This window comes from Topomyia yanbarensis, chromosome 2, assembly GCF_030247195.1.
Source record: "Topomyia yanbarensis strain Yona2022 chromosome 2, ASM3024719v1, whole genome shotgun sequence".
Lineage (NCBI taxonomy): Eukaryota > Metazoa > Arthropoda > Insecta > Diptera > Culicidae > Topomyia > Topomyia yanbarensis.
In genome coordinates, this window is record NC_080671.1 from 175,854,520 (window position 1) to 175,871,556 (window position 17,037).

Sequence of the window (17,037 nt, forward strand, 5' to 3'; positions counted from 1 at the left end):
AGTGGGCTTAAATTACTTCCTTGAGGAACAACCGACTCATCCAATTTTTGCTACATGTTAACGATCTCTCAAATAAGATACGAGCCAACGAATCAGATCAAACGACACTCCTTTTTACTTTTGCCTTTCCCGAACTATTGCGTAGTCAACTCTATCAAATGCTGATTTCAAACCGGTATATACCGTGTCGATCTGACCAGTATCGTCCATATTACGTAAGCATTCTCATTCCAAACGTACAAACGTGGTCTTCGCGATAGCACAGACCTGATCACAAACGCGAATATGCAATTACAATCATCCACACATACTTACACCCGCGATCTCGCCAACATTATAACACCCTCGTAAATTAAGTGAACGTTTTAGCACTTCAATCGCTGTCTCAAGCATCAATCCATCGCTCGCGCAATCATGAATTGGTCATGTATCTACCATCGATCCTAGCAGCCTACCATCGATCCTAGCAGTATCTACCATCGATCCTAGCAGTCTAGACTCAAACTTTCAGTTAAACAAATAGAAAAATGACGATCATATTCCCTAGACAACATGTTCCACGGCAACATGAGCGGGAACTCTAGTCCTACACTAAACATTAAGGGTCCGCGCGCGATCATTCATGAACACGCGAATATGTGAATGGCAACAAAGTTATAAAAAATAATGTATACACGCGAAGTTGCATATACGCTAGCACGTGCGATAAAAACTTGAGACCTTCCCAATCATCCACGCACATCTACGTCCGGGATCTCGCAAACAGGATAACACCCCGGTGACACAGTGGACGTTATAGCACTTATAAATTCACAAATGCGGACTCGAGAATGAACCTACAAACGTCCGCGTTCGCGTGATCATGAATCGGATACGTCCAGGAGGTCCCTATTCTCGGCCCTAGGTCCATTGTCTTCAAGTGGACCAAACAAAAAATAACGCCCATATCCACTTAATGACTAAACAACATGTTCCATGGTAATAAAAAATCGAATTTATACATGCGAAGTCACATACACGCGACAAACACGTTAACATACAAATGCTTAAGCTCTTCGCGATCATCCACGCAACTTGCATCCGCGATCCCGCAAACATCATAACATCCCGGCGGTAAGCTGACCGTCTCAGCACTTATAAATTTTCAAACACGGTCTAAAGCGTGAACCCACAAATTCCCGTGCTCACGCGATCATGAGTTGGTCCCCTCCGAAGTCTCCCGGTACCAGAAGGCTAGGTCCATGCCTCAATCGGATAAATAAAAAACATATCCATTAGACAACCCGTTCCATAAACTCGAATTTATACACACGAAGTCACATGCAATAAGCACGTAAACATGCGAACGATTAAGCCCTACGTGGTCATCCACGCAAACCCACGCCAGCGATCGCACAAACTTTAAACCACTCTGGTAATAAAGTGAACGTTTTGGTTAGTGTGTGGTTTTAGTACCTCCGAAGTTACAAACGAGGTCTCAAACGCCGTCAGAAACATCGTCCGCTGCAGTTGGCCCTGAGCAATGTTTTAGTGGGTGACATCTCCTGTCTCGTCTGCAATAGTAATGAGTGATTCTGACAGGCCGCTCTGCTGAGACCCTAGCTGTACAGGTCTAATACTCGAAAAAAATTAAATAAGAAATTGACAAGGAAGCCTTTGTTTTTGTTATGTACTTTGTTTTGTTTTAGCAGCCCTCGGATTTTTCAACCCCCGATTTTATCTACCCTCGATTCATCACCTTTTTGACCCGATTTTGTCAGTCTCATATGAAAATTCGAATAAAGATCCGAAATATGTAAAATATAAACTTTCACTTCTTTTTTGTTTTGCGCTGTCTTACCCCTTTAAGGGAAATTTGAAATAAATAATCAGAAAAGGTTATGAGGCTACATTTAGAGACTAAAGAAGAATATTTTAAGAGCTTCAGTTTATTACAAAGAAAGCAAAACATATGTCCCGATTTTGTCAATGTCCCCGTTTTATCAGCCTACAATTCAAGGGCTGGTAAAAACGGATCTTCACTGTAATCATTGTGACCGAACAATCCGCGCTTTGTTCCGGATCACGACCGAACGAGTTTCAAACTTACAGATTTCTCGATTTAGGTTCTTCAGTGCCGTTTCCTACCATCTTACTCTATTGCACACAACCCACACAGCCAACGAATGCAGGATCAGCCAAAAACCATATTCAGATATGTTACCTTTTAGAGCCAACCATATTCTTTTTTGAAATTCTAATAATTTATCTATTTATCCATTTCAGCGAAATGCGTCACGTCCGGCGGCCTGCGATGCCAGCGCGTGGCGGTGGTAAGTCGGCATTCAGTCGCGGGGTTCCTGCCCGCAGCAGCAACCAGAACCCGAACAACAGTAGCAACAATCCGAACCAAGCATTCTTCTAACATAAGGTTAGCGTACAGCGTAAGATCTTAGCCTTTCTCTATACAATGTTGAAGTTGTAAACCGTGAAAGGCAACTTTCGTACAGCGCACCGTTTAGTTTTAACCAACCATATAAACGAACGCGTTCTGCCGATGAGAACGGCACAGCGAATCCTTCCATCCATCCATTCAGACTAAGTTTGTTCACCTGATCCACAGCACAGCTGACGCCACTTCGTCCACTGTGCCGAATGGAAAATATCTCACCTGCTCTTTTTGTACTATACACAGCTTGTTGTAGGTAAACCAGCTATAACAAGTCAGACTAATGAGCTAATTGTACGTGTGTGTTTGAAGAGAATATATTTTTAATAACATTATAGAGAAGACCTAAAGTTTGGGTACCCCCAAGAAGTGGGCATATGGAATAGGGCGAATGTGTGAATGTATATCGTTAATTTATTTTGATAAGATTATTATATATTGTAATGGATAACCAAGAACATTCAACACTTGATGATTATTGCTATTATTTAATATATAAATAAGGGGAAAGATCTAACCGCCTCGAGTATAAGAAAACAACAGCTGTACGCGACAAGAAGGAATCAACAAAATCAAGCAGACAAAAGAATCTTTTATTGTAATAATATTTACCCCTTCAGGGTAGTATCATATGTGAAGTTATTCTAGACATGTTTCCTAGGAATAAAATGAACAAATTATTGTCAAACAATAATGTTATTGATGAAATTGGATCAATGTAGATTACCATTCACAGAATTGTGTTTGTAGTTTTGTGCAATATAATAGATTTTTATATTATCAAGCGAATTTTGATTTTTTTCTATTGTGGTAAAATTATTGATGATTAGACTTATCTATTTAAGAAGAGTGATATCTTCCACTGCTCCTACTTTTACATTGGACCAAAACTACTCTAAAAATATTAGCAAATATACTTGAAAGTAATTGCACACGATGCAATTAGATTTTCTATTGGCAGCTCAACACAAAACGTTTGCTCCGTTCACACTTTTTGAACATGTTTTATCTATTTCGATTGGGACTTTGCCGAAAACTGAAAATAAAGATCAGAACGCTTAGTCGCTCGTGTAATTTTTGCAATCTTAGATTAGTTTGAGCGTGGCAACCTGATGGTTCGACCTTCCAAGAGGCAGTCTGTTTTCTAACATTTGTACTCAGCATAAAATTAGTAGCTTTTTAATCGCAGGCACTATGTAGTGGTAGCTCATGTAGAATATTACTATCCGCACTTACAAGCATTAGGTGGCTTACTTTAGTTTCCTAACGCTGGGCTTAGAACTGATAACCGCATGCAAATAGGTTGTTGAAACATTAGACTAACGGCTAATATCTAGCACACATACGCGGACCTTTCCTTGGAATTAAAATACATGCTTTTTAAAGGTTATTTTGCTGTAGTAATGACGTTCTTTTCGCTGAGGACGTCCAATCGAAAAAAGATTGCCGAATTACCAGGTATAGGAAAACTAGAACAAACTTTCTAATCAAATAATTTTACCATCGTTTTCGATTCATCAACGGTTAAGTTTTTGCTTTCAATTGAAATCTTTATGACCACAAACAACACTGTTGAGTATGATACTAAATGTGTAACATCGTAACAAAAGTATATTCTGTGAACAAAACAAAGAAAAATCATGCATCACAATTCTGTCCTAACTTTACGAATGATATTTTTTCTATCAGGAAAAATTGTTAAGTAAGCACTAATCAGGAAGCGTCCAAAAATTAACTGACAAAGTAATAAATTTCCGACTAAGGGCTAGGATTGAACAAATTTATTTGTGAGTAATAACACAATAAGAGAATAAAATGAAAAACATTACCGAGCCATTTATTTATTTCAATAATGTTAAAGAAATTTGAACTTAAACTAAGTGTGAAAAAAGACAGCAAATTGCTACGAAAGCATATTCGGAAATGTCAAAACCAATTTTCCAAAATCAAACGGTCCATCAGTTAGAGATTCGCTGACAAAAAAAGATAAGTAAACAAACCAATAATGGAAATAAATTAATCACCGTCCCTTTTTACGAGAACGAAGAAGTAAAAGTAAAACATATAAGATACGTGTGTGTTAATAGGAGATCAATAATCTTACTTGATAATTGTTTGAGTGTAACTGTTAATTGTTCATAGCCAATGCGTGGAAAATTAATATCTACGTTCTGCTTGATTGTTTAGCATCGTTACGCAACTCTAACAAAGACCGCGCGTTTATTCACCGATACGTCGGTCAGAATGATTGTCTTGTTTTGCTTGAAAATAATCTTTTGTTTCGCTGTGCTTATTAAATATTGATATTATTTCCCGGAAATGGCGTCTTTATAGTATGAGTTGTCTTGAGTCGGTTTGGATTGGAATTTATGTTCCAGTTCTATCCTAAAAATGTCGAAATGCCATTCTTTGCTCAACGGTACAACTTTGAGATTGCCAAAGTATGGTATTCATTTTTCGGGAAATAGTATTCGAAAGCTTTTTGATCGCTTATTCTAAAATATTACTTATCAAGAAATGACCGACAGGCGTGTTGAACAAAGAAGAAATTTTGAAACAAAAGGCAATGTTTTCTTTCCAAGGAACACGTCGCAAGACATAGCAATGTTTTAATCCAAAAAACAGATAAAACTAACCAACTCCATCTGACAAGAAATTAACGAAGAAGTAACCTAGCTGTCCAGCATAGTAAAATAGCACATTCTAGAGATTTTTAGCAGCCATAACCAACCAGGATATGTAGGAGATAAGTTTGACCTGAGAGAATATTTGTAGTGTTATTCGTCTTTTCTCCGGTCAAATAGAAATAGCTAGCCTAACAGCATTTGGAACCTTTGACGAAAAAATTAAACAGTTCACGAGATTCCGTTACTGTAGATAGAGTATTAGTCGGCAAGAATATCCTTTAAAACAGTGGTATTGAGATTACTCACCTAACTTATAATCCGTTTCCAGCTTCTAACTCATCTGTTACTAACTAATAACTACAGACAATTACTTAGGGTCAAACGATTCAATTCAAATGTAGAATGCAGACTAAACTGCGAAATAGAAGATATCCGGCGAACAAAAGTAAAATAGTAGTTGTTCCATGTTTTTAAACCTTTTACTCCCGAATGATTCATAAAACCGCGTACAGAATCAGTCAATCTCCGCCGGAACTAGTCGTGCAATCCGATTCCGGTTAGGTACATCTCCCTGAGCAAACCCTTCAAATTATGCAACTGATCACTGAAAGATGGAAAGAGAACATCGGTAAAAGAACAATTCTAAATATTGATGCTAATTCATGAGTGTCGTTAAGTTTGAGCAATTCCTTTTTTTTTGTTTTTGAATGCATGCAAGTTGTATGTTATGTCGTGGTGCATCGCACAAGATTCATTTCGAGCTAAATTTCTGCAATTGTTCTGTTCTCTAGATGTAATCGTTTAGTGCTATTTTTTAATTCTTGGCGAGCTTGTAGCTAGAGCAATAGAAGCACTCTGTTCGATCGACATGCTTCCATATATTCGCTATGTTTGACTGCTTGAAGTCTTTCCCCGTAGCAAGAAAGACATATCGGTTGAAGCATCTTTTTTATTAAGTACTGAAGCGAAAAGTAATATGCTAATTTATAATAATTTATTGTATCTCATTGAAAGTGAACGTAAAATATACTAAACTATATTGTAAAAGTCTTGCGGAAAGAAAAAAAAATAAAGTAACATAAATACAGGACAATAATATAATTTTCCACTATAGAACTCTAAAGAAATACTAATTTTGATGTTCTCATCCCAGCTGCGAAATAGCGTAGGTGGAGTTTATATTTGTCCACAGGTTCAGGGAATATTATATACGGTTCGCCGGGGAATCAGTAACTATGATGAGAAAACTAAAGTTTCCGTAGAAAACTAAATATCGGGATCGGTCCTTTTCCAGAAGTGAGCATCGCTATCTATAAAACCACGCTAAGGTCCGGTATGTCTTGTCCAGATCTCCAGTTCGATTCCGTAGGGGACTTCTCGTCGTTGTCCCGTATTGGAAGGACGCAAATTTTTGAGGTGCTCCTTCTGAAGATGCCATCCTTGGTCCGGACAGCTACAACTCGAATGTTCCCATCTTCGCCCGTGAACAGTTCTGCAACTCGGCCTAACCGCCACTTCTGAGGAGGCAAGTTTTCCTCCTTTACGAGAACCATCGTCCCAACCGTGATGTTGATGCGTTGTGGAGTGAGTCCATTTTCTTCTGTCAAGCAAATTTGACAGATATTGCGTTTTCATTTCCGACATAGTTGTTGCACAAATCTTTGCGTACGTTGCCAATGAGAGAGTCGATTCTGGGGGATTTCTTGCCGATCTGGTTCAAGAATCGCCGTGAGTGGTCGTCCCACCAAAAGATATCCTGGGGTTAGTGCAGCGTAATCGTTAGGATCGTTACTCAAGGGTGTCAATGGACGATAGTTTAGAATCACTGCAGTTTACTGTGTAGATTATCGTATGTCAGCGTTCTAGTTCCTATGGTCTTGGGAAAATGTCCTTTGAAGGACTTAACCGTTGCTTTCCACAATCCGCCAAAATTCGGAGAGCGTGTTGGGATGAATTTGAAATCGTTTCCTTTTTCCGTTGACTTGATTATTTCGTGCTGAAGCTGCTGGTTATACAGTTGCTGCCGTAGTTCCTCGAGCTCCCGATTTGCCCCAACGAAATTGGTCGCATTGTCACACATGACTAGTTGCGGTTTGCCACGGACTGCTACGAAGCGCTTTTATGTCGCCAGAAATGTTTGCGTTGACAGATCTACTACGACTTCCATGTGAACTGCCTTGGTCGCTCGGCAAACGAAAATGAATGCGAAGAACTTCACCGGCCGCAAAAATCGATTACAACTTTCAGAAATATTGCTCCAGGAGTGACACGATCGGATGGTGCATCAGTCATTAGCTGCTCCTGGACTTTGGGTTTGTCGTGGAAACATTGAACACATCGATAGATGGTCCAACTTGATAGATCACGAATGCGAGTTGACCAAAACCTTTCTCTAACCGAAGTTACGAGCAGTTGTTGACCGGCGTGCAACAGTTTACGGTAATAATGCTCCATGACCAGCTTCGCCAGTGGGTGTTGGTGGTGAAGAATCATTGGATGCTTACGAGATTCTGACACTGGTGCATGAGCTAATCGGCCGCCTACGCTGAACTAAACGAAGATTTGACGAGAGCAATTTAGATGATGACTTTATTGGTTCACCTTTCGACAAGGCTGGCATTTTTTCAGGAAGGCTCTCGTGTTCAGGAACTCGAACCAAAAGTGTTACAGCACGTTCTAGACGCCTGCTACTACGGTTGCGAGGCAATGCATCGTAAGCGAAACGACGAATCCAAGCTACGATCCGAACGAGATCCGGGAACGGGGAACTCAGTTAAAATATGTCACTTTGAAGCTCCATTTGAACAGCAAGTGTCGCAGATGGTTTTTCTTCTAAAAGAGAACTACGAATCGAGTTCCAGTGTGGTCTAGTATGGTCACGGAGATGAGGAGGAATAGACGAAAGAAGTTCGAGGCTATTGGAACTCCACTTGCGCAAATGCGAAATCGTAAGGTCAATGACTTCTGGTTCTCACATCAGAAGTCATTGACATTGGTTCCTTCTTCTAAGCTGTCCGTACCGGTCAACAGGTCGTCGACGTAAAAATCCTTCTCAACGACCTTCACTGCTGCTTTATGCGAGGTTGCACCATCACTTGCAAGACGTTGAAGACACTTGGTGTCAACTGGAAAACTCTCACTGGCTCGTTAGTTGAAGTTCACAGTCCACAAATCCACAGGCTGAAGTGGTTGATCTGCTTCTTCTGCTCTTATCATGCGGTACAATTTGACTATGTCCGCTACTAACACAAACCTCCAAAAACGTAATCGCAATATGAACAGCAAGTCCTCCTGCACGACAGGTCCCATCATCAGTCCATCATTCAAGGATACTCCCGTCGACGAACGGCAAGAGTCGTCGAATACCACTCTTAGCAATCTTCTAGGTCAACTTCTCGCATGTGACCTATGGACAGGTATGTAAACTATGTAAACTGAGGGACAGTTCTCTTTCATTAATAACACGCGTACGTTTTGATGGTGTACACTAAACTGAGAACGATCGCCCAGCAACCGTCTGTAATATATTTATTTACTTCATCGTATCCTCACGCATACTTGCGTACACTGTGGTACTCGCTTATTACTGGGTCATTCGACAATACATAACAATCCTTACCCCTTTTATGTTTATAAATTCATTTTAATTTTCAATGGTTATTTCATTTTTTTACAATTATTTACAAAATATAATAAAATTCAATAGCAATAGAAGTTGATACAATAAAATAGTTCACCGCTTAGCATAGACAAAATTCTTTTCCGTATTCTCTCTTCTCAATCTGTTCGACCTCCTTAGAGTAGGAGTTTGAATTTCTCTTCGTTTATCACTCGATGACTCGAAAAGTCTTCTACGTTTGATGATCCTCTCTGGAAATCCTCGGAAAACATCCTCCTCATCATCGCTCGTCGTACCGCGAAAATCTCGCTTTCGACTGGCGCTTTTACTATCGCTATTGTTTTCAGTAACGACCGTGCTAGCGGAAGGAAATAAAATTCCACGCGCCTTAGCCATCGTCTTACTTGGCACCTTTAGCTGGTTTCAATGAGCTGTGAGTCGAACGTTTCCAACCACAATCTGGAATAAATTTTTCGATAATTTTTTTATGAATTGAGCCTTCAGCCATCTTGCGAAATCCTAGGATTTGTGATTTTTGTAATAAATCATATCGCCATCGTCAACTTATCTACAGGTTCACTAGGTTGAATCTGCTCAAAAATCTTTGGTATCGGTTTATCACTTAATGGTGGTGGTTCAGCTAATTGCTGTTTGTAATGAGACTTGGGGTTCAACAAATAGATTAACATTTTGGGTTTGTAAGAAAATATGCTCTCTGATGGGAATTTGCCATCTGACGACAAACAAGTATTTCTGTAGTTCATCAGAAACAAATTAATTTGATCATCAATGTCTAATCTTTTGATTGTAGGCTCTAGCATAAAACGTTTGAGAACATCCTTAACAATCCTGACAGATCGCTCTGCCTGTCTATTACTGGGAGGATTATAAGGAGGGCTTTTTAACACCTTGATTCCTTGCCTTTCTAAAAAAGTTATAAAATCGCAAGAATTAAACGGAGGACCGCCGTCAGTAACCACTACATCTGGCAAACCAAATCTAGCAAATACCCCAACAAATTTCTTTAAAACTTTCCTAGCATCAGTTCCATGTTTCATCTATTCAATCTCGATCAACTTTGAATGGCTATCAATAACCAACAGAAATGTTCTGTGCTCAAAATGGAAGAAATCGGCATGAATTCTGCTAAATGGTCTTTTGGTAGGGATCCACGCAGAAATTACTTTTGGTTTGGGAACAACAGCCATTTTCCTGCAAGATTCGCAATCACCGACACATTTTTCAATGTCTGAGTTAATTCCAAACCAAAATACTGCCCGACGAGCTAATTGTTTCATTTTCACAACTCCAGAATGATTGGCGTGTAATAATTTCAAAATCCCGCTATGCATGGAATTTGGAATCAACACCCTATCCTGAAATAACAAACAATCCCCGACAATTTCCAAATCAATACGATTTGAGAAAATGCGTGCATAACGTTTGTCTATTCTCTCTGGCCAACCATTCTGCATAAACTTAACAACTTGTTGTAAAAATTCGTCGGCTCTAGTCTCGTTGGCAACTTGAGAAAAATCTACAGGAAATTCCTGGCTAAAATTAATACTTTTGACAGTTTCTCTGTCAAACTGTGCTGGAACTGCCTGATTCAATGGAAACCGCGAACAGAAATCAGCGTTTCCCATCTTTTCAGACGGCCTATATATAATATCGAAATCATAAATAGCCATTTCCAAAACATATCTTTGTAATCTGGTTACAAAGATAGCATTTTTCCCTGCTTTCCCGAAAATTTCAACCAAAGGCTTGTGATCAGTATAAACAACAAACCTCTGACCATATAAAAACTTGTGAAACTTCTTCACAGTGCAGACCAATGCTAAAGCCTCTAAATGAAGTATTGGATACTTCATTTGAGCTTTATTCAAAGAGAAAGAAGTAAAGGGGATAGGTTTTTCTACACCCTTTACCTCATGTGCAATCACTCCTCCTAGACCATAACCTGAAGCGTCCTAAACAACTACTATTGGTTTCATAGGGTCGTAAAACTCGAGAATATTAGCATTAAGTAGCTCATTTTTACACCTAACGAAAGCCTTGTTACTATTCTCATCCCACACGAACTTCACGTCCTTCTTCAAAAGCCTATACAAACAACTAATCTTCGAAGACAAGTGGGGAACAAACTTTCCATAATAATTTACGAGCCCTAAAAACGACTTCAACTCCGTCACATTCCTTGGTACTGTAGCCTCTCTAATTGTAGCTAGTTTATCAGCACAAGGAAGCAACCCATTGTCCGAAATAATATGGCCTAGATAAGGTAAAGATGACACGAAGAACTTACATTTACTCCAATTCACCTTAATGTTTGCCTGAGCTAACCTATCTAAAACGGCCGAAACTTTCTTAGGACAGTCGTCTAAATCCTTTCCAGCTATGAGTACATCATCCAAATAGCAGCGTATATGTTTCAATCCAGCCAGCACCTGGTTCATCACCTGTTGAAAAATCGCCGCACTCGATGAAGCTCCTTGAGGCAACCTGTTGTAAGTGTAAAGTCCCTTGATCGTGTTGATAACCACAAACTTCCTGGATTTTTCTGACAGCATAAGTTGAGTATACGCTCCTTCTAAATCAAGGGCACAGAAAACTTTACAACCCGCTAAATCTGCGAAAATATCCTGCGCTAAAGGTAAAGGATAGCTGTTGGGAATAATTAATTTATTGATGGACACCTTACAATCTATTACCAACCTAATCTCACCATCCTTTTTGGGAACAACGACGACTGGAGAAGCCCACTCACTTGTTTTAATAGGAGTAATAACATTTTCCTTTTCCAATTTTCCTAAATACTCAATAACATTCTCCCTAAGTCTGAATGGAACTTCATACGCTCGTTCAAAAATAGGAGTATTGTCCTTCAACACAAGATCCGCCTCAAAACCAATGATTGGCGAGGTAAGATCCTTTGAAAATACTTGAGAATACTTTTGCTTTATTTCCAGCAAAAAATTCTCAGCTAGATTTGGTAAATGTAAATTGTTCATCTGAGAAATCCCTGTAAAATATTCTTTCCAATCCGGGTAGAATACGTCAAGCCATCTACGTCCCATTAATGGCACAAAGTCATAATTACACTCCAATACAAACAATGGCAATTCAAGTTCAATGGTCCTAAAACGAACCATAACGTCAAGTTTTCCTAATATATTTAGCTTCGAACCATTCACCACCACCAATTCCCTGTTAATTTTCTGTAATGGCAAGTCAAACAATTTCTCATATAAAATAGAACAATAACAGAAACAGTCGAACCGCAGTCAACCTCCATTTTAACCAGCTTGTCTTGAACAAGTAACTTCAAAAAGCATGGTTCGCTTATTTTAGTCATGGACGACACTTTCATACATAAAAAATCACCTGAATCGCTATCGCTCTCAGGACTGTCCAAATCAGCTCGCAAACGGTTGAAAAGTTCGCCGATTTTCTCATCGCCAAAACTCAAATCTTTTTTCTTGTCTTGTCGCACTTTTTATCCGCATACCGTCCTGCTCGTCGAAACTCACCACTCCTGCTTCGCCCTTGCCGTTTATAAACAGCACTGCGACTACGACTCCTGCTCTTGTCACGGCTGACCTTTCTGTTGAACGTTTCTTTTCGACCCAAACGTTGCTTTACCGAAGCTACTTGGCCGCCTTGTCGATCGCCGATCATTCGAGCCCGTGACCCAGCCAACTCCCAGTTCACAATAAATCTTTCAACCGTTGCCAAACTAGGGTTTTCCTCATTCAGTAGCTTTTCCTGCAAAGATTTATCGAAAACTCCCATCACAAGTTTATCTCGGATGGCAGTTTCGCGAAATTCGCCAAACGCGCAGAATTCGGCCTGTAATTTTACAGCTAGCACGAAATCCTCTGCCTTCTCGTTTGGTCCTTGCACACGGTTATAAAATTTATAGCGCTGAATCAAGTCTGAATCGACCTTGTCAAAACGCTCATGCAACTTTTGCGAAATATCACCGTAACCAACATTTTTAAGGTCATCCTTTGAAGGATACAACAGTTTAAGCTCCTCGTAAACTGCCGGTCCACTCAACGTGGCAAAGAGCGCTTTTTGTTTCCCCGGATCGTCAATCCCGTTCACTTGGAACAAATATTCCAACCGTTCAGAATAATTGGTGAACGAAGTACCAACCACATACAGTTCAATCGTGCCAATCAACACGTTGGCCTTACCATTGCTACCTTCAGCCATATCGAATGTGCTAAATAAAACAATTCAAGCGCAAAAATAAAAAAAAATACAACAAAATATGCTTTTATTTATTTCGCTCACCGTCCCGTATATGGTACCTTACCGTACTCGACACCCGTCTCAACAAACAAAAAGTATCGAATTCTGCCGAAAATTTCAGCCCGACACAATATTCGACAAACTTTTCGCACGACTCAAGCCAGCAGAACTGCAGTAAAACTGGCAGCACTGCGCTGAACTGTCCGAAATTGTTGGGATCTCACTGAATGAGAACTCTACCAACACCAAGCACAACAGAATGAACACCAAAGCCTAAAAGGAAAGAAAAGAACGAAATACACAATCACCGCCGCCAAAAAAATACTGACGCTATCGTCACAAAATGGTGATTAAAATCGTTCACAAGCACATAAATTTTGCGAAAGAACGTTTTATTGGCGCAACAACGGTCAATAGCCATATACGCTGGCCCAGATTTCGATTTACCTTGACGCTGCCGTGTGCAATATCGCACCAATTTTCACCGGCACTTATTCCACAGCAAATCACTTGCTCTCCCTTTAACCTTCTGTTCACTCCTTTCAGCCGCCCGCTATCAGCAGCGAAAAACACCTTTATATTTTTTTGCAATCACTTTCACTTAATTTTTTTCTAAAATATTTTCACCTCGTCGCCACTGTAAACTATGTAAACTGAGGGACAGTAACTGTCAGTTCTCTATCTCTTTCATTAATAACACGCGTATGTTTTGATGGTGTACACTAAACTGAGAACGATCGCCCAGCAACCGTCCTCACGCACTGGGTCATTCGACAATACATAACAAGGTACTCTTGAATGAACTCGCCGTACAACCTTTTCAACGTGTCATTTACTTCCAGTCGCCTTTCCAATCCGTGGAATCGTTTCAATACTATGGCCTTTGACTCTCCCAGTTGCTCGATCATGTACTCCTTCTTGGGAAGCGTGACGACGAATCATCCATCTGCATCGCGAACTGTCGTTTGTCCTAAAATCTCTTCACACGTCGTCTCTTCTACAGGATATGTACTTCTACTACTTCGGGACTCTAGTTTCCAAAATTTTATGAACGTGTGGGAAATAGTTTTGGGGTTCCCAAGAATGCTGTCGGCTACGCGTCCTGACACAACAAATCCGAAGACGGTTTTTTGTAATATGGGTCCGTCTTCTGATAACTTCATCCTTTCCTTCAGCAGCAGATCGTAGTAGTACTCAGCACCAATGATGAGATCAATCGGTTCGGGGTTGCAGAAATTTGGATCTGCCAATGTAACACCTTCCAGAATCGCGAGAGTCCTAATATTGACCTCATGCATAGCCAGTTTAGAGGTGAGCTTCGGCAAAACGTGTGGCTGCACTTTCTCGGAAGTATCAATAATCCCATGGGTATGACTAGTAGTAAGTTCTGCGACGTAAACTGAAGCAGGATCATTGAGTTTGAATGAGGCGGTGAGGTTTCGATTGAATATACCGAAACCAGTGGAACCGTCGATGCTTGACCCATCGGTGTAAAACATCTTGTTACACTCGACTTCTCGAAATTTACTACGAAAGATGCTTGGGATCACTTGCGGACCTATGTGATCCGGGATTCCACGAATCTCATCTTTCATGGATGTGTCGAAGAATACAGTTGAATCAGACACTGATTGGAGATTGACACAATTAGGATAATATGAAGATGGATTGATATTTTGTGTCATGTAATCGAAGTACAAGGACATAAATCGGGTTTGAGAATTAAGCTCGACAAGCCTCTTGGTATTTGCAGTTACTGACGAGTTTAAGGGGGGGGGGGGGGGGTGTCTGGTGTAGTGAATAAAAAACGACTTCTTTTTTATCCGTTTAATTTTAAGTATTGAACCGCTAGAATAGTCTCCCGAAATCTCTATGGCCATGCTGAATTTCTGTTGTTTTAAACAGCCATGCGTCCCTCGCGCATATTTCCTATAACACACGCAGACTTTAATCTATCGGCAACAATTTCCGAAACTGACAGCGATAAAAATACCGTGTATCTACCCCAATTTCTAAGAGAAAATACTCAATGGGTCATTTTCTCCAGTGTTTTTTTTCTGTGATGCAGTTTGATGTGGGACACCCTTTAATAGCGTTTTTCTCGAAACCCCGCGTTTTTCAAATTGGCAAACACCATAACTCAAAAACTAATCAGCGAATTGACTTGATTTTTTTATGAGAATGCACAATATGTGCAGCCTGTCGATGAACCACAGAAAACTGAATAAAAAAATTCTCCCTATTATTTTGAAGAAAAGTGCGTGGAGTTTCCAGTTCCAGTTTCAGTTGATATTTTTCGGTTTCCATGAAGCCATTTTCTGAAACTCGAACTTTTTTCTATTTTTTGTAGTTCATCGACTAGCTACAAGTCTAAGCTTTACAAAACTTATTGAATTTTTCGCATCAGACAATTTTATCGAGTGTTATCGTGTTCGACGCGGCGCTCCTCGACGTGGAAATAGTTGGACGCCTACTTTTGGAACGCTCATATGTATGGCTTTGTGTGACTGAAAATATTTTTTTCCGTACTCAATGAATGTATAAATGAATCTGAACATTAATAATTGAGTTCCGTATAACTTTTTTGTTACACTCGACGACCAATACTCAAATGATAAAGAATTATACACAAGATTGTATGGCAATTACTTTTCGAATGTGACACTTCGATTTCTGTACACCATTGTCACAGACTAACAGAAATAACACTCGAAAACGATGCTTTGCCCGCTTTAACGGTCATTTTAAATATATTTGTAGTTGGGACTGTGGCCACATTTGAAATTATGGCGCTACTGACATATGAACAAGCATATGGGGGATAGACCACTAGTGAAAAATTGCTCCCAAACCTGAGGGGTAACCCATCAGCAAATGAGTGCTTGGGACTGTGAATAAAAGGTGGAGCTAGTGTTCTGGGAAAATTGCCGATGTTTTTTTGTGGGAATTCCTTCCTGTTTTTTGTGGGAATTCCCTCATAGTGTTATGTCTGTTAGTCTGTGTCATTGTAACCAAATGCACGTGGTTAGGTTAGGAACAGTGCCCTTCAAGGCGGCCATTTTTTCAAGCCAACATCTCCTTTTGTTAACATTAGGTTTGTTCCAGTACCAGGAGAAACTGGAAGTACTCCGGAGAAAATCGTTCCTGTACTCTCGTTTTCTCTTTTTTCTTCTTCTGGTAGCAAACCGAAGTAAAGAGCAGCAAGTATTCTTTGCTTCTGTTTACTCCGAAGCGACTTCCGTGTACTGGAACAAACCTATTAAAACAACCCAATGCAAGAGCATGAGAGGCATGGGCCTAGATGCGGCAGGGCCCACCATACGTTGACTACTGTCAACGTCTGTAAATCAACATAGGGATGCACCTCCTTGGTTAGGAATGTAATTTGTTATTCGCATCAATTAAAACATTATATGAAGACTTTTTTCAATAGGTCCAATCTACAAAAGAGAGCCTCTCTTTGTTTACTTTCTGTTCCGCGAATTACTCGGTCATCTTTCTGATTTCCCTACAACTGTTTGCGCAATAAAATAATGAAAACCTTGGTCTTTCGAAACATAGGTTTGTTATTTGCTCACACAATGTGCACAAAGAGCGAAATACACCGATGAAAAATAGAGCAGCACAAAAACACCGCGATATGTAGAACGACCGCACAAAGAGAAACTTGAAAACGAAAAAGAGAAAGATCTGTACACCAAGAGCTGCACAATTTCGCGCAAAGAGCCACCTTGAAGAGCCACTTTTTTGTGCCTCTCCTCACTAGCAAGCAGGTAGGATAGGACGGCGAATCAAACTACAATTCAAATATAGATTGATCGGAAGAACGTTCTTAAAATGTTTTTTGGTTGCCTTCTCTGCTTCCGTGCGCATGGGACCAAGATTCACATTAAAGAGCCTCTTTATTTCTGCTCTTTGAGGTGTGCAGCCACGGAGTAGAATGCACGTATGGGAGCAACATACATCGGAGTGAAGAGGTTTATTATGAAAGAGAAGAGCGGTGGTTCGCATGAAAAGTGCAAAGAGCGTTTATTATTCTTCTCTTTATTTGCTCTGAGGTGCATCACATCTCTGCGAAACATACTGATAAATACTTAAAAAGT

General features: G+C 40.0%; 2 protein-coding genes across 2 annotated transcripts in view; one reads left to right on the forward strand and one right to left on the reverse strand.

Annotated features, from left to right (window-relative positions):
• LOC131682200 (protein bicaudal D) overlaps nucleotides 1–6,140 on the forward strand; it is a 67,802-nt gene extending 61,662 nt beyond the window's left edge. The window contains exon 10 of the mRNA XM_058963519.1: nucleotides 2,266–6,140. Coding sequence (XP_058819502.1) covers nucleotides 2,266–2,404 — 139 coding nt within the window. The 3' untranslated portion in view covers nucleotides 2,405–6,140. The remainder of the gene's footprint in view (nucleotides 1–2,265) is intronic.
• Nucleotides 6,141–8,031: 1,891 nt separating this feature from the next.
• On the reverse strand, nucleotides 8,032–12,895 carry LOC131679904 (uncharacterized). The gene is made up of 4 exons (XM_058960654.1): nucleotides 12,208–12,895; nucleotides 11,403–11,660; nucleotides 10,983–11,324; nucleotides 8,032–8,180 (listed from the first exon to the last, which is right to left on the reverse strand). The coding sequence occupies exons 1-4, from the start codon at nucleotides 12,893–12,895 to the stop codon at nucleotides 8,032–8,034; spliced, it is 1,437 nt and encodes a 478-aa protein (XP_058816637.1).
• Between the last annotated feature and the right edge of the window lie 4,142 nt (nucleotides 12,896–17,037).

Bases quoted from the DNA above. Each gene is read 5' to 3' on its own strand.
- LOC131679904 (XM_058960654.1), bottom strand. From the start codon at position 12,895: ATGGCTGAAGGTAGCAATGGTAAGGCCAACGTGTTGATTGGCACGATT. The intron at 11,661-12,207 runs GTGAGTTTCGAC...TACCAAATCTAG, and splicing joins GCAAGGGCGAAGCAGGAGTG to CTGAGAATTTTTTGCTGGAA. The intron at 8,181-10,982 runs GTAAGTTCTTCG...AGAGTTTTCCAG, and splicing joins TAAGGTGAATTGGAGTAAAT to TTGACACCAAGTGTCTTCAA.